The following is an 18,735-nucleotide window of genomic DNA, read 5'->3' on the forward strand; positions in this document are numbered from 1 at the left end:
AATGGTATGTCTCTCTACATAGACTGAACCCACTCTATAATTACTTTGCAACTCTCCCTCTAAATGCCCAGCCATACTCTTGGCAGGTTTTCTCAACCACAGACCATCTTCCAAGTATTTCCGCCAGTGAATAAACAAAAAGTAACAGAGATCTCACACATTTATGAAACACTTGACACAATAAATATTTTAATTCATAAAACAGGTATAACTGCACTCGTATGTTTACAGTCAAACACTATAAGTTGATGGAGGAACTCTCTGTTCATCTAATGTTCTACTTTTAATTGACATTATAATCACTGAATAAAGAGACTGGATACATTTTGTGAATCACACAACACAAAATTTAGAATTTATATTAAAATTATTAAAAATTTCAGAAAGGTTATTAGCATAGTAGACATAGTATTTACCTGACACAGTGCTCAAGATGTAACTGCCTTGATCCATGAATATGTTTCAAAAGGAGCCAATAAAGGAGCAACCCCTGTACATCCAGTTAACTGAATAGATATGGAAATAAAACAAAAAGTAAATGCTGCTTGATTAGCTTTTCTATGTACAGTACCATCTATCTCTCTCTCTCTCTCTCCCTCTCGGCCCAGGTTCAGCAGTCTACGGTATATACTAACCTTGCAGTGCTTACATAAAGGAAATGCTATACTAGGCCATTAGAACTTATAGTTAATTCTGCAAAAGCACAAGTGGGCAAAAGCCCATAAGCCTCAGTGCACAACAGTGACTGGCCGCATTGCATTGCCATATCACTTTCTCATCAGTAAGCACCTTCTGTTTTCAGCATGCAGAGGTTTTGTGGAGACTGTCTCGCTAATAATGCTCAAAGGTTCCAGTTCTATTCAGCAGTTGTGAACAAGCCCTTTACAAAGACTCACGTACAAAATGTTATCTTATGTTGTGATGTTATTTTTTGTTGTGTTTTGTTATGTATGCAATGCCATGTTATGGCCTATTATGTTATGTTATGTTATATTATGTTATGCTTTGCTATGCTATGCCATACAATGTTATGCTATGCTATGTCATGCTTTGCTATGTTTTGTTTTGTTTTTCAATTATATGCTATGTTATGCTATGCTATGCTATGCTTTGCTATCTTATGCTATGTTATGTGCTATAGGTAAAAATGATTTCATAATCTCAACCATCAGTATTCAACCACTATGTGGTCTCAGACATTTGGACCCCACTCTATGTATCGATGTGAAATAAACATAGAGCTGTAACAGCAATTACAAAATTAGGAATAGCAGAATTATGTCAAATAAATCATTGGTAATACCAATTTGATTTGTGCCCATGACATCAGAGCCTCTGGCAATAATTCCAATAAGCCAAACAAACTGTCTTTAGAGTCAGCCTCAGTGACCCTCATATATTTCTGCTGCAGTCAGATTAATGCTACTGAGACATTTAAACATTTAACCGAAATGAGAAATGCACCATAAACAAGATGTGGAACAAACAGCAAATATTTCAATGTGTTAGAAGGACGAGCATAAGAAATAAAAAAAAACTTCAAAAAGCAACTCACATATCCTCATTCAATCATTCTGTCACCAGCTTGCAAACAGTGGCAGCAGACTGACTCCTGGGGGCCATTGCATGTGTTCCATCTAATGCCCATGTTAGAATAGCACAAACCCAAATACAGTTTGCATCTGTTATTTCTCTGCATCTACCATCAGCCTGGGATAAGATAGGATTCACATGAACTTGGTTATCATCTATATTAGTTTGTTAAGTAATGTTACATATTTTTTTTAACTAATTGCATGTAAAGAAAAATATCACCCTTGATCAGGGGGGCAAAGAAACATTGTTGGGGAGCTGCATTTGGCCCAGAGGCTGTTTTCACTGAGCAATGAAGATTTTGGTAAATACTCTTTATGTTGGCCAGCTCAACTTCTGCTAAATACGTCGGAAAATAAGTCTTCATCATTAAGAGAATCAAACTGAGATGCAGGTCTGGGGCTGTTGTTCTTAATTAAGATAAAATGATTCGTACAGATGAGTGACAAGATTTTGGTTTTTTTTCAAGTCAAAATTTTAGTAAAAGAGTAAAACAAAAACCTGGAAATAACTGATAAACAAATGCAACTGTAACAGAGGGTCACATGTTTCTGTTTTGTGTATTTGTATTTATATCTTTGTTTGCATTTCGAGTTAATTATTTGCTCTTTTACTTTGAAGCTCCTTTCCTTTACTTCCTATCTTTGTCTGGTTTCCCTCCTTCGTGATTGTCTGCACCTGAATCGATGTGTCACACCTGAGTTCTGCCTCCTTTGCTCCTGGATCCTTGCACTTCAGTTTTGCTGGTTTGTCTCATTTTTTCCATTGTGTTTCAGTTTTTACTCCCTGTGTTACTGGGTTGTTTCCTTTTACTTCTTTGTTTTTTAATTAAATTACAAACATTATAGGCTTCCTGTCTTAGGTGTGAACAAAAACGCTAGACTTTATATAACCTGGCAATGCTAACATTTTTAGATGGAAAAATGCAATTTCACAATGCATTTAAAATAATTACCACAACTCGAAACACAACTCGAAACACAAATTAGTCCCACATGTTCCATATTTTACTCTTAAATATACAGTATGATATCCCATCACCTAAAAGTTTAGGCTTAGATTTGTATTTATGTAGTTTTCTAAGAATGCTTGACTATTTTACTTTGCAGCTGTTTATGAATATGTTTCTTACAAACATTTATAAGAAGCATTATATATATATATATATGTGTGTGTGTCATTATAGATTCTGGCCAATCTCTAGGCTGAAATTCCTGCTTTCTATGTGTGTTTTAATATCATGCTTTTATCTGGTTTCTGCTGTACATTTGACAGTGTGATATAATAATGACATGCTCAGCCCATAGGCTCACAGTTTTGTCCAACTCTTCTCTGATTAGTCCTGACTAAGAGAAGGCTGACTGTCGACCTGCTTTGACATAGTGATTGGATATTGCTTTCAACTGCAAACATTTTAAGACAAAAAGGATAAATAAGAATAAATGAACAGTTTGTTTTAGGTTTTACTAAATTTGAGCTACCAGAGCTTCCACAGCTTATGTTAATACTCATTTGACGTGATGTATTTTCCATGATGAACCGTGTACAGGAATTGATTGACAGGTCGTTCCCACATGACAAACATTTGTTAAGCAGTTCTGTGTTGATCTAACAGGCTGAGGATTTAAAATTCATTTTGAGAGAATATGATTATATCATCTGTGATATTCATCTGCTTTAAAAGAGTTTAAGTTTATTAGACTTCAGTTCCACAAAATGTGGTGTTGCAGTTGCCTGGCGATTAGACACGATGGTTTGAATGCTTCTCTTCAAATGTGGCCAGGTAACACGTATTAAAATATTATTTTTTCATAATAAATAAATCACAAGGACTAAATACTCAACACTCTTTAGTCACCCCTTGATTAGCTCACCATTCTCTCACTTCCTGATGGAAATAGGGAAAACAAGATAACTATAGATGCAGTTTACACACTGTGTAATTGATTATAGAGGCTGAACTTAATTCCTGGCCTCTCGAGGACCCTCACACTAACACAGCCCCTGACCCTCACGTGAGCCTTGAGTCAAGATGGTTTGACAGATCAATAAAAAGTCACAAAGCACCCAGGCCTCATGTAGCAGGAGACGGTGAACAATTACAACATGTTCACGTGACATAGACGTCAAAAAACGTTTCACAGTAGATTGTTTTAGTTGGGAAACGTCCAACAGTAATTTATGGAAGTTAAAATGATTCCAAGTTTATCTTTCTTACTTTTCAAACCTTTTGTTTAGGAACGTGAAACAACGCTCCTAAGAAGTCCAGGAGCTGTCAACATGATGTATGGAAGCTGCTCCAGTCAGGTGATGAATAATCCACAACAAAATACTGATGATGTTAAAACTGTCACACATCATAAAGACTGTATGATTTTTATATATTGTCTCAAAAGCCTTCAGTCATCTTACAAAAGACCATAGAACCTGTTAACTGGCATGCTGCCTTAAACAATTATATGATTATATGACATATTTTACTTTGTGAATGAAATGTTTTCAGCAAACGTCCTTCTACGGCATTTTTATACAAAAAAAAAGCTCATCAAACATCACTGACCATTTTCTTATGTTATTAAAAGTCCTTGGATCCAGGATTAAAACAAAAGGGATCATGCCTTTATGGTTTTAGCTCTGACACTGTGAAACAAAATCCCCCTCGACATCAGATCAGCAGAGTCGCTAGTATATCTAGCTCAGTATAAAAAGCGTTTCCAAAACGAATCTGTATATATTACAGTTTTTATTTTTATAGTTTAGTGTTTAATGTTATTTCATTCTTCTTTCATCTGTTTTGTTTTAATGCACACTGTAACTCTGGTTTTGAAAAGTGCTAGAGAAATAAAGTATATTATTATTTTCTAACATAAATATAAATTCCCCCCATAGTGACATTTAAGAGTACAGCTTCTTAAAGCTGAATAATACGACATTGTTTTTTATCATTATCCTGTTGGTAGTTGCGGGATGTTACTGGACCTAACCTGCTCTAATGCTGTGGTTACAGTTACAAGAAGCAGACTCAGCAGCAGGAAGTGCCACGGTCCGTGGAATTGAGTCTTTTCCTGCACCTCCTTTATATCCAGCAGCTTGTAAGTTGCACAGTGACATCATGTGGACACAGTGGAGCAATGCATTTTACACATTTGTCACACCAGAGTATGATTATCAAAATAATCATTCACAGTTTCAAGCAACAGTTGGAGATACATTTTAACTGCACTTATACCATTTACCATAAACACACATGACAAGATGAGCAAGTGTGTAGGCATCACACATGACCTTACAGTAGTGGCTGTTTTTTTTATTCCTGGTGTCTTGCTCAAAGTTCAAAGTTCATCCTCAGCCTCATGTTGTGGAATGGGTCATGCAGGTTCTAAGTCCAGTCCCTTCACAAGCCATGTCAGGTCTTTTTCCCTTATCATGTTTGTGTCCCACTCAGAGCCACACGGAGTAAACAGATTACATGCACACACTGCAGAGACACAGCGGCACAGGGGCGACACTCGGCACCGCTCCGCCTGAATGTTTATCACCTCACAAACAATGATTTATCAGCTCATGTGAAATTAAAGGGATTATATAAAACCAGGGTAGAGAAGGACAATGAGCCCCATTACTTGGACTCTGCACTTCTCAGATCACGCAGGGGAGGCATGTTTTTAACAGCTTACAGTGCTGAGTGTTAAATCATTCATGTCCAGTACAAGCTGTGCACACAGGCAGTCATTGTTACTAAACCAGTTAAGTAAATCTCAGAATTGTTTGTCTTCTGGTCTTTCTCATGAGTTCAAAAATAATACGATTCCAGCCGCTGCTTGAAAAACAGAGTATTTGAGGGTGGTTATCCGTCTACTTATTCCACAAACATCTCTGTCTGTATGTGGGATGTGCAACATGTTCATTTTATTGACCTCCCACTTTCAATGTGCCCAGGGAAGTGCACTGTCAAATTTGGAATGATCCAGGAATATTTTTTTCACTTTCTTTAACATTACGAGATGGAGCCTCTTTCAAATATTTCACTGTTTGGTGCAGCTTGATAGAATTTAAGGAGAATGTTGGGCCTTGGCAGAAGCATGCACCCTACTGAGTACCATTCGAATGATTCATAGTGAATTTCAAATTCAAAACTTTGCTGTCGACTTATTTAGCATATGTTTAAAGTGCACACTGAAACTATCTCAATCAGATTCAGTCAGACAGGTTAACAAAAGAAATGTCCACTATCTTTGAACTTTGGTCTTGTAGTAACAGAAGTGATCAAACCATTCCCTAGACTGGGAGAACAGATGCCTGTGATTGGTTGGAAGAGCTGCACACCCCTGCCCCTGCCCCTATCTCTGTTCCACGGTCTACTTTTTAACTTGGGGGCAATGCTCACCTATTTCACTTGAGACATTTGGTCCCGGTCCCACGCCTGACAGCAAAATGTCTGACAAGGGAGTCTTCGACACCAACGTGTTGACCCTCACCAGGTTTGTTCTGGAGGAGGGAAGGAAGGCACAGGGAACAGGGGAGTTCACCAACCTGCTCAACTCCATCTGCACAGCCGTCAAAGCCATTTCCACCGCTGTCAGGAAGGCTGGGATCGCTAACCTGTGAGTAATGTTTCATTTCAAATGTGGGAAGGAAAACAAAACAATCTCACTACGAAGCTGAGTGAAATTAATGAGGGAAAACTATGCACTGATGTCCCTTGCCTGTGACACTTTGACACTATAACTTCCTGTGGCAAATAACAGAATAATTGTACTTTGGACATTCCAGTCTCTAGTGTTTATCGTATTGCACAATCTCTCCCCTGGTGCTTATTTGTCAAATCTAATTTTGTTTCCTATTTCTTAAATTCATACTTGCACAAATACACCATGGCAAATTCCTTGCATGTGTAAACCTTGCTTGGCAATAAAACCCCATTCTGATGATGTGCATCATAATAAACGTATACAAATTGATTTTTCTTAATGATTTTCATTTCAACATTTTAACATTTCTATTCCATGTCAAGACATTTATTTTTCTTTCATTTAAATGTGGGTAAAGTAGGAAATGTAGCATGCAGTCTGGAGTAGTAAATGAGAATCAGTTTTGACTTAGCCCATAGCCAAAGGTTAACTCTGCACATGTTGTGCATTATCCCCCAGGGCAGAGGTCGCCAAGATAAAGGGCTTCCTCACAGTTTGGAAAAAAATCAATTAACACACGTAAGAGGACAGTTTGTATATAGATTTTTCATCACACTACTCTAGCTTTGTTTTAGATTTGCTTAGACACTGATAGTTTTAACAATAACGCTTCAAAATCTTTAATCTTGGTATCTTTCCTTCCCTGGAAGCTATGGGATCGCTGGAAGCACCAACGTGACCGGGGACCAGGTGAAGAAGCTGGACATCCTGTCCAATGACCTGGTCATCAACATGATCAAGTCCTCCTTCTCCTCCTGTGTGCTCGTGTCGGAGGAAGATGAGAAGGCCATCATCGTGGACCCAGACAGCAGAGTATGTGCATCTGCACAGTAAACATACGCATGGCGGTACTCTTTCTTTGTGGACAGTTTTATTTTGGCTGTATTATGACACTAATCTTATTATTTTTCTCAACCGACAGGGAAAATACATTGTGTGTTTCGATCCACTGGATGGTTCCTCAAACATTGACTGTCTTGTTTCTATTGGAACCATTTTTGCTATCTACAAAAAGGTTAGTAATGATCCTGCATGTTGAACCCATAAAGTTATTCAATCAGCCTATTTTTACCAAGGAGGTAAATGCTTCACTCATATCTTTATCTCTTCATGTGTCAGCAAATTTAAACGAAAGCTACTGAATGTTTGTGTGGCTCGCAGGCACTGGGATGGATCCAGAATTGTATTTATTTATTTTATTTTCCATTTCTCTGGAAATAATTTGATGCAAATCATGAGATCACTTCCTGTTTCCTTTTATTTTTGTCTGACAACAAATGGACAGATGTGTCGGATTGTTAGTGGCCATTCTAGTTCAATATTGCATTCAGTTATTGATGTCTCCTGAATATTTTATACATGTTAGCTGTATCATGGCTCCAGGAAATGGTAATTCCACCACTTTGGTCCAAACTTAATATCTTAACAGCTCCTAAAAAAGATTGTCATAAAGATGAAGAGATTCAACAGCCATGAGGTTGACTTTGCTGTAAATGGTATTAATATAGTTTTTCTAGTCTTGATGACCACTCAAAGCGCTTTAGTTTTGCACAGTAACACACATTGACTCATACAGTGTGTTGATGTGCAACACTTTCTCTGTCACACATCACTCACACACTGCTGGAAAAGCCATCAGGGGCAATTTGGGGATTCAGTATCTTGCCCAAGGACACTTTGGCAAACAATATGGGGGAAACTGGGTTTGTGCATCCAACCCTCTGGTTGTTGGACAACACAATTTCACTTTTAGTGAAATATCTTGCCAACTGTTGGATGGATTGTCAAGAAATATTGATACACCTAATATTAATACACATATTTATGCCCCCTACAGGATGAATTCCAATAACTTTGATTGCTTTACTTTTCTTTCGTGCTATTCTCAAGTCTAAATTTGTCCAAATGACCACGCACTTGCAATATAACTCATATTCCCCACTGCAATTTGTTTGGTGCTATTTTACTGTTTGCATGCCCACACATTAAACTAAGACTGTGTTCAACATTTAGGACCTTTGTTATACTTGTGCATGTAACAGCATTGTCACAGTGAGCATGTACAGACCTTTTTCACAGCAGACATTTTTGACCTGTGACAGTAGGAAAGACCAAGGTGTCTATTCAGGAGTTCTTACAGAGAAGACCTGTGCATTTCCCACTGTGACATGTCAAACTGTCTGCCATGAGAATGGCCTATTGGCATTTAACTGAAAGCACTGCTGTGCCTATACAGCCTCACAGCACTGTGCCTCTGTACGCTGTAATTTCCCTTCTGGGATAAAGAAAGTTCATATGTGTCTACCTGCTAGCAGGGGGCTAATTTATTGCAAATGGGCATTTGGAAAATGACAGGAGGGTCCTCCTTCGCACATACCAGGGGAATTTATTCTCCTTTTCTAAATTCTATATATATATTTCAGTATTTCACATTGATGAACACATTGAACAAATACTTGCTCTTTTATTTTTGTCAAAGAAGATAGCATTATTACTGTATAACCCCTTCAACACTGTTGTTTCCTAAAATGTCTTTCCCTATTTTCCTCATCATTTTTTCCATAGAGCACAAACGATGAGCCTTGTGAGAATGATGCTTTGCAACCTGGAAGAAACATTGTTGCTGCTGGTTATGCTCTGTATGGCAGCGCCACCATGATGGTCTTATCCACTGGTCAGGGAGTCAACTGCTTCATGCTCGACCCCGTAAGATGGCGTCCAAAACATTACCATCACCTGATTATATACAGTAAACATAGACTCTTTGTTGCTGTGGTCACTTTTGATGATGAGACCTTTCTCTGCAGGCAATCGGTGAGTTCATCTTGGTGGATCGAGATGTGAAGATTAAGAAAAAGGGAAAAATCTACAGCTTGAATGAAGGATATGCGCAGCACTTTTATCCAGATGTGACAGAGTACCTGCAAAAGAAGAAATACCCAGAGGTAATGGCAATAAATGAACTGATAGACTCTCTGACTTTACAAAGAAGACATACTGGGTTCCAGTAGCCATCTTTATAATTGTATTGGGTAAATGTTGAACATCATGAAATTGACTTCTCCACAACCTGTTTGTGTTTCCAGGATGGTTCTGCTCCATATGGCAGCCGGTATGTTGGGTCAATGGTAGCTGATGTTCATCGTACTCTGGTTTACGGAGGAATCTTTTTATATCCTGCTAATGTCAAGAGTCCAAAGGGCAAGGTGAGGAGATAGAACTTCTAAAAAAGTCAATCACATGATCTGTGTTAAGTTGTAAATTGCACTCATAAGTTATTTGATATATACATTCATATCAAATCTGTCCGCTCCTTGTTTTTCAGCTGAGACTGCTGTACGAATGCAACCCCATGGCCTTCATCATGGAGCAGGCAGGGGGCATGGCCACCACAGGATCAATGAACGTTCTAGACATCCAGCCTGCCAATATCCACCAGCGAGTCCCCGTGGTCCTTGGATCCCCTGATGATGTGCAAGAATATATTTCCATTTACAAGAAGCATAACAAATGAGGTACTCAGATCTGCTACGTATAAAACTAACACACAAGACAAAAAATATCAGTGTAAATTGGCAAACTGTTATTAAGTTATGTTTTGAACCCAGCAGGCAGAGCTGAACTCTTACAATCAGGACATCTCTTTCTACTCATTCTCTCGGCTGCACTGATGAAGAAACCTGGAGCCTCGAAGGACCCATGAACACCTCACACTGTCGCCATTTCACACACTTATTGTGGTGTGTGTTATTTGAAGGGACTCACACTGTATTTTTTAAATAAAGACAAATACAACCAAATGTTCTTCACTGAGTTGCCAAAGTTGAATAGTTGTGTGTATTGAGGATTATTTCTTTAGGATAATTTAATTCTTACATACCACAAGCACTGTTGTTGGCATAACATTCACTAATTAGTAAGTGACTGTTAGTGTGCAGGATCCTGTTATATCCTCTCTTAGTGAAGTGCGCCCCCTGCTGCCACTAAGACTTTCATGGTGTGCAGGGTCGTCATGACAGATTGGACAGAAATAAAAACCTTAATTTGAAACCTATGATACAACATACTACATGACAGCTCCCCAAAAAGTCAAAACGTCTCGGTTGCCACTTGGGGGCCAGTTGGGAATATGAGAACATAGCAGGATGTCCTTGGCAGAATTCAATGTGAGTGAGTGTGTTGATGTTTCTAACATAAGACAGATGCAAAAAATGAAACAAAAAACAACAAAAAGAATGCAAATATCTCAGGATGAAAAAGTGGTGCCAGACACCAATAAAGCTTTTGGTGACAAGAGCCGACATATCCCCAAATCACTCAAGTCCAAAAGAGTTCCACCACAAAAAAGGTTTTTATGGTTTTTGGATGGATTAAACAAGCAAGAAATACAATAATGTGTTTTATCATGAGTGTTTAAACTGTACAATAATATAGGAGTAACCAAAAAGTGAGCTGTCAGAATTTGGACAGATCCCGGTTAACTCTGGTTTCCAGCCTTCATCCTAAACTAGCTAACCTGGTTCTGGCTCCAGCTTCATATTTAATGGACATATATATATATATATATATATATATATAAGAGGTATTGAGCTTTTCATTTAACTGTCTGCAAGAGAGATGTTTATATTCCTCAGGATATCGAAACCGTTCATCTGTCTTTGTTGTAACTTTTTGTCCATTTGCAGCTTTAATTTCTCTCAGACTCTGTGCTGACAGATTCTGAGGGTTTCTAGTAAACCCTGACAGGCCTCAGCAGCGGCAGAAGAGTTTGTTCTCTGCCTCTGCACTAATGAGCCAAAGTCAGAAAAAACAAAAAGGTTCAGCAGTGAGCTCGCACACTAGCCTCATTCAATCAATCAAGGTTATTTAGGAAAGCAGTCATTATGGTGCGAAGAACAACAACGTCTGCAAGGACCAGTGTGCATCTCTCCCAATATGGTCCTGTAGCCTCCAGCAAAGGAAAACAATAGACTGGAAGTCTGATTTGAAGCTCGATCTGATTTTAATAATGTTAAAACACAATAATAACAATACAGCTGTGTTACTCACTGGCTGTGTCACTTGGAAACTTGGCAGCGTGGAGCCAAGTGGAATTTTTATTGCTTTTTTACTCACATCTTGGCAATTTAAAGCCTCTTAATGTCAGAATATTGTAAGTCATATGAAAGTTAAATCATGTGAACTGAAAGCAGATGTTTGATCAGACATGGTCAACTTTCAAAGGAGTCCTTTGTTTATATAGCGAACGCAAAATAACTTATGTTGCTCCAGTGTGCTGGATCGAATCCATACTGTCTGGTGTTCACTAAAAACTGAACCACTTCCCTTTTTTATGTGTGTTTGTCAGTGTCAGCACTCAAGGGTCCCGGTGCCCATGAGACTCACAAACACTTACACATTACAGGCGCACATGTTTATTTCGACTCTGTTCAGACTGTGTATGATTATAGGTTACTGAGTCAATATTTAGATTGTGCAGGAAAAGCAAAACCCAGCCTGTTTATTTTCCCCTGCTACTGTGTGTGGTGAGCGTGTTTGTGCTGCGTGTACATGCGTGTATAAAGGATGAAAGAAAAAAAAAGATGAGATGACGTATCAGTTTGAATTAGTCTTACTGTAGGAATCAGAAGTGGAGTGGCACTCAGTAATGCACATACCTCTGCCAAGGCTCAACAGTTACTAAGGAAGCCACAGTTAAATGTTGTAACACATCAGATCTTGCAATGTTCCTTGTCCGCCCCCAGATTCATCTTCATCTTCTATTGGTCATGTCCCGGCCTTCCACAAAATTCAATGGAAATTATCTGAGTAGTTTTTGCAGAATTCTGCTACTGAGGTAATACGAAGGAAACTTTAAGGACCATTGTTGAGTGTGTCATACTTTTCGAGATCGGATTTTTTTTGTTTTGTTTTCTATCTGCGTCACTGTCTGATTAAATTTTCCTATGTACAACCGAGGCTTGAGACAATGGCAGTATAATTCAGCCAACTACTGTATAGTTGTGAATGTGAATTCATCATATGATAGACAATATCAGATCCTTGTGTCTCTGTTATTTAATTTTGTTTATGCAACCGTGTCTTGTTCTTTTTTCCTTCTAACAATGACTGGTCAGTACCTGTTGTTTCCTGCTGTAGCCCTTCGCTGTGTGTCTGATATCCACTGCGTGTCCAGACAGGCTCTGTTTACTTTACACTCTAGTGAAGAGTGTTATTGCAGTGTGTCTTTGCTGTTGACAGCTTACTGAGTCAACTGCCCATCTCAGTATTTCAGACGCTAGACTGAAAAGAAGATCCCTAAAGGCAACAGTTCTTAATCCTCTTCATATTCATCCAGAAACTCAGGAAACAAATTAAAACATTCTGAAACAAAAGTACAGGATGGCTAAATCAGTTGGCCCATTATTTTGGTCCAAACTGAAATGTTCTGAAACATCTCAAAGTCCAACCCCCGATAAAGAGAATGGCCCACAAAGCCCCACGTCCTACTTCCACTGGCTCACAGCAAGTTTCCACCCGTTCCTCCAGCACTCAGCTACAAGGTCAGCGGATACACAATTTAAAACACATTTTGATGGATTTTTTATGAAATCTGGATCAGACACTCGTGGTCCCCAGAGGATCACTTATACTGACTTTAAAATGGGCAACTTTTACTTCAGCACTACAATAAGGTTGATATTTTTGGTTTCAAACTATTTGGTTAAAAAAATTGTTTTAACCAGTCATTCCTTCTTTATCCACTTTTCCTCTGGCGCCACCATTAGGTTAAAAAATGTAATGTATGCACTTTGTATTGTTTGGTACTTTGGTTTATGACCAAAGTACCAAGTGTTTAATTCTGATTGTGCTGATTCTAGCATTTAAGACGGAGCAGCTAAATGGTGTAAACATTTTTTTTTGGATTCACTTTCTTTATTAGACAACAGACAGTAGAGAGTTGACAGGAAATGGGATGTTGCAGTTCATCTTAACCCGAGGGCCACCAGGGCACAGATAAACATCTTATTCTCTGGTGGTCGATCTCCATCTTGTACCGAGTGAAGGAAGATATATGCACGGCTGGACCTGGAGGAGCTGGCACACCATATTTGGTTAGATTTATATGAGCCGTTTCTGTTGTGGCCTCTGAAACGACAGTGATCTCATCCTCTGTCAAGACTGTTACATGATTTAGTAGTTGGGGTGTTCTTGAATTGAAACAGAAGAAAGGAATAAATTAATTGTAATGAGCTCAAGTCTGTAAAACATCTCATTGTGACTGTGGTATTATGCAGTTCATAAGCAAAAGGTGGACAACATTTACTTCCACAAAAAATAAGATTCTCTGTCTGGAAACCTCAATAATCTCTTTCACCAGCCCTCATTTGTGAACTGCACATCTTTTGTTTAACTGATAAGTTCCTCTCAGTGCAGTGACAGTACGCAGACCCAGAGAGCCTCTGTTTAAATTAAACATAAACTCTGTATTCCAGACCACCCTGATGCACCCAGGAGCTCACTCCAAACTCTGTCTTAACCTCTTTCCAGGATGGAAGATTTCCCTTGGTGGTTTCACACAGTTTTCACACTGACATCTGATTGACTGTTGCATGTGAAAACCCTTTTGTCTAAGACAGGGGGGGATTTTAGTAAAGTCTGATGAAATCAACTTGGAATAAAAAAAAACATGACTGAAGTTTACATAACGAAGAAGTGAATTATGTTTAAGTTACGAGGCAATATTAATGTTTGCGGTGCGCTGAGCTGGTCCTGGAACTTCTTTCAACTTCACTTTTAATAGCAGATTTTAAATGTCTCTGGGTTCATGTATGTGTGTGCGCTCTCATTATGTGTCCTTAGCAGTGACGGATCTAAAGTCTTTCTAAATCAAGGGCGATAAAGGGGTCAAAGTGTTCACAGTGGGGCCAATTATATGTCCAACATCCATTAATAATTCCTGATTCAGTAAGGTGAAGTTAAGTCATTCCTCGTTTAGTGTTAGCTTGATAAAATTTAGCAAAACCACACATCATTGGATATGTTTTTGTTCAAGTGAATTGTGTATTTCAAAAAAGTTTAGAAAATAGAAAAATATTAACAAACTGTTAGTATCATTTGTAAGTGACTATTTTCTTTCAGAATATTGACAGGACAGGGGCTCTGTAGGGGCCAATCAGATTTCAGTTGGAGCCAGTGCCCCCCTGGCCCCACCCCACCTTTCTGCCCCTGGTACTTAGCAAGTTTATCTTCTCTCTCTCTTTATTTGTTGTGGTTACAATTCAGTTGTTTTGTGGTATGTATGCATAGAAATGGGAGAAAGTCCCCTCAGATGATCTTGATTTATTCTATGGTGTCATGGATGGGGAAAGTTGGACCAGACCACCGCTGCTGCCGCGCCTTACAGAGGGTGGTGTGTTTGGATTAAAAGCATGCATGTGGTTACTGTCACTGAAGACACTCTCATCCCAGCTCCAACCACCAGAAGAGAGTCACTATGTATTTTGCTTGTAGCATATGTGTATAGTAAAGTTTAGTAACAATGACTTTAACCACTAGCAACCAAAACTCAAGGCCTTTTCAGCCACCATAACACAAATACAATACAGGATTCTTTTGAGTGTATGTCTCCATTTGTATTTTTTTGCACAAGGGATTTGTCACCCATTCCATGTTCCCATCTTCCCTAACCCACAGTTCTGCAGTCGTTGGTAACTTGGGCCCTTATTCAAGAGTCGGTCATACAGACAGATTCATTTTTAAGTGGCACGTATGAGTAATTTAAGTAAATTTAGGGAAATTTCTGTTTTGTATTTCTCAGAAATCCATCTTAGCCTGTTATGGATTAAAGTTGTTCATGGCCCCTAGGCTACTCTTTTTGTGGGGCCCCCTTACTCGTTATGCTTTACCAGAAAAAAACAGCAATGTAGTAGCAGTGCTAACAGACAGATTTTACACAGCCCAAAAGCACTGAGGTGTCACTGACATACACACGCAAATTGTTGAAGCCGTTGCACACCGTGTTACTGAGGCAAAAACACCACGTTCTTAAAAAAACACAAATAAGAGAAGTCCTTTATGAGGCTGCGCAGAATATCCCTTTCAGTGGACATGAGTGACAGTCTGTTTTGACCCATTGTGGATCTCAGTCTATTTTTTACTAGTCTCAGTTTAGAAAAAGAGCGCTCCCCGCTGGCTTTGGTCACAGGCTAAGTCATAAATAGACAAAGTGCTATATCAACATTTGGAAAGACTGATTGTAGTTTCCTTCCTCTTAGAAGTTGCAGCTAGGACCTTGCTGAGGTGTCCTCGTTTTCTTTAATAAATTCCCAGAATTTTCCAATTTCATCTGCAAAATCCTCCTCCAGATCACATGCATATTTCTTATGTGCCGCTCCTGTGGGAAGATCTTGTATGGAGATGAATGGTATGTTGCTCGAGAATCCGAACGTCTGCTGAATCTCTTTGTAGGAGTGATACAGTGCAATACAGGTCTTGTTGCAGTATGTTGTTCCACATGTTACATAGAACGGCATTCTCTAGTTTGTCCATCTTGGTGTTAGTGTCCTGGCTTCATCCCTTGACTTGGTTTGAATCATCACTTAACTTTAGCAGTGACTGACCATCTAGTGTCCCAAAGAGTTTTCAAAGTCTCTATCCTGTGGTTGTCATTGGGCTCTGAGCTCTCTTTTACCGCCTGCCAAAGGAATGTGGATTTGGAGGAAAAATGTAAGTGTCTGTACAAAATTTTGAAATTCCTCCATCTCAAGGCGGCAGTAATACTGGACATGTTGGTTGCATTATCCTAACACTGGCTTCTGCAGTTAGTGATATCAAGGCCCATATCTTGTGAAACACCAATTAAAGACTGGCAAAGCAACTCTCCCGAATGACTCTGAATAGGAAGAAACTTGACTAAGTGATCTGTGATGGAGCCATCAGGTGAAACATATGGCGTGATGAATGTTGGCTGGTCAGTCAGTGTAACATCTGGAGTTGAATCGACACTGATGGAGAAGAACGTTGCCACTTTTATCTGGCTCATTGCCATATTTCCTATATGCGCTTTCAAGAAAATGTCAAACCAGCTGATAATGTCCAGCACTCCCATGAAGTTCCCATTATCAGATTGGCCAAAAATTCCACCATGTCCCCTGAAAGGCAGTCCTCACACATTTATCACCTTTATCAACTGTGCATCAGCAACAGTAAAATGGCATGAATCAGTCCACATGATTCACACATCTTGTCTGACTATCCATAAAAACGTTGCATGAAAACTACGACTCAGAGGCCATCTTCAACTCTGCTCAACGTTGTGATTACTTTGGTAAATGTCAGGGAAGCATTGGGTCATGTCTCATTTTCTGTCTCCTGTAACAACAGCTATACTTTAAAGACTGAGCTCATGTGTCCCACATTGGCTGGACGCCAGAGGGGCTGAATTACAGGATGTGCAGTTGAAATGTGAAAACTTTGCAGCCTCATATCCTGCTTCTGCAACTTATACTGTGGGATTGTATGTGCATGCAGAGTATTATTCCCACAGTATTAAGCAGCCAGTTAGCCTTGCTTAGCTTAGCACAAAGACTAGAAACAGAAGAAACAGGTTGTCCGGCTCTGTTGGAAGGTAAAGAACAGTCTATCTATTAAGCACAGCCCAAGGCCCATAACTAACCCCTTTGCCTACCACTTGCCGCTACCACTGTTTTTCTTGTAGCGTTGTCCCATTTCTTTATGTGAATTAGGAGTAGAGGCCATTTAGCCATTTAAATACCCCTTCAACTATATTCGGGACCCCCTAAAAATGAAGGGATGGACAGAAATACCTGAATTCTTTACAAACGGATGAAGCAAATCAACATGGCGACCATAGCCAGCCAGCAAAATTTCTTATTTTAATCCAGTAGCAAATGAAAATGTAATTGATTTGCGGTGACATTTGTTTGAGGAAAATTTTAATTCACACTGTCAAAAGAGAGTGAGAGAAGACGTAAACTTTCTCGCTCATGTTATAACATTTTCATTGTGGGACAGAAGTTTGCATGGACAGGACTGACATTACACATTAAAATAACCAATGTAAACATGCTGACTGAGTGTGATTGATTGTCCCGTCTGTCCTGCAGTTGTCACTGTAATAATGTTGCTGCTGATAATGTAGTGAATGGTGTCCCAACTCCTGAAGGGGGATTTTCTAGCCCTCTCCCTCGTGGCTCACTCCCAGCGAAGGGCACTTCATATCTAGGGGTAGGGCCACGATAGAGGATATTGGACAGGACCTCAGTCAAATTTCTAATTAACACTATATCTCATCTGATTAGTCTGAACGAAACTGAAGTGTAAAATGTTCCATTTTTAAATTCTCTTCCTCTTTGTTGTCTTCTAAAGCCTGATCTCTTAAACAATGACATCTCTTTGCTGAGGTCGTGGTGGCATTTGTGTTCCTGAGCAGCTATTTCCTCTTGGAGAGATACGTGATCACTGTTTGAAGAGGAGAGGTCACATTTCAAACAAAAACTAAACCTCCTGTCTTACCCAGAGTTGTGTTTTCTTCTGTAGCGGTGCACGCTTCCTTCTTTAGACACAGATACCCTCAGTGGTATCACCTCAGGGGGCGTTTGTGTCGCTTCATTGTCCTCCCCTGCTTTGTACTGAAGGGAAATGACTCTATTATCTTATCCTTACCTGGCCAGTGTCATAGAGTACCTCTGTCCTGAAGGCCTTTGCAACCCTGGGAGGTCTTCATTGTTCCTTATAACTAGATTTTACTGCTGTGTCATTAATCTGCGATAGCGCCCAATATCAGTTACCCTCATCTGTGATTGCAAAACCAGCATCTGCCTCTCTGTCTGGACTTCAGCCCCCTCTTCCAATCCTTTTAACAGCCCCATCTGCTTTCCTATGAAACCTCATGTGAAATGATGCATCTATTTGTGACGTTATCCAGCTTTACTCCCGTTAGTGTTAATCTGTTCCATGAAATAAACCAAAGGAATCTGAAAGTCTTGTTAATGTAACAACTGTGTTTCGGCTCAGCCTCTCATCGTACCGTGTTCTAAACTTTTCGCTTTGACGATTAAAAACTTTGAGGACTTTCAGCTAATTTACAGCCAGAGTGACCCATGTTTGAACCTGTGGCTCTCTAATCCTCTCTGAGAGCAAAGTCAAATCCTTTTCCTGCTGTGGTGTGCGGCTTCCCCCAGAGGGATGCACATAGTCTTAGAACATGTGGTACCATCCCAAAACATCTCTGGTGTGACAAAGTTATGGACAGTTGCTTGCTTTGATGACTGATTGTGTCACAGGCCCTGTTCGGCCATGGTATTAACATCCTTACAGGGAGATCCAATCACAAGTGGACAGCGCTAGGTTTCTCTATTAACATTTAACATTAAAATGCGTCTCCTGTAACTTCTTGTGATTGGATCTCAATTCGACTGCTCTTTATGCAAATAAACAAGACTATAGT

The 18,735-nt window shown here is 39.4% G+C and overlaps 1 protein-coding gene across 2 annotated transcripts; it reads left to right on the plus strand.

Moving 5' to 3' along the window:
* Positions 1 to 2,231: 2,231 nt before the first annotated feature.
* fbp1b (fructose-1,6-bisphosphatase 1b) lies at positions 2,232 to 10,084 on the plus strand. Of its 2 annotated transcripts, none has more exons than XM_020081985.2 (11): positions 2,232 to 2,339; positions 3,832 to 3,900; positions 4,601 to 4,685; positions 5,876 to 6,197; positions 6,935 to 7,097; positions 7,207 to 7,299; positions 8,850 to 8,990; positions 9,092 to 9,229; positions 9,371 to 9,490; positions 9,610 to 9,799; positions 9,896 to 10,084. In XM_020081985.2, exons 4-10 carry the CDS (start codon positions 6,028 to 6,030, stop codon positions 9,796 to 9,798), a joined length of 1,014 nt encoding a protein of 337 aa, XP_019937544.1. In that variant the 5' UTR covers positions 2,232 to 2,339; positions 3,832 to 3,900; positions 4,601 to 4,685; positions 5,876 to 6,027; the 3' UTR covers position 9,799; positions 9,896 to 10,084. The 2 variants fall into 2 exon arrangements, with proteins under 2 accessions (XP_019937544.1, XP_019937543.1); XM_020081984.2 differs by having other exon boundaries at positions 2,235 to 2,339; positions 9,893 to 10,084.
* The last annotated feature ends 8,651 nt before the right edge of the window (positions 10,085 to 18,735 follow it).

Source organism: Paralichthys olivaceus, chromosome 18 (assembly GCF_024713975.1).
Source record: "Paralichthys olivaceus isolate ysfri-2021 chromosome 18, ASM2471397v2, whole genome shotgun sequence".
Classification (NCBI taxonomy): Eukaryota; Metazoa; Chordata; class Actinopteri; order Pleuronectiformes; family Paralichthyidae; genus Paralichthys; species Paralichthys olivaceus.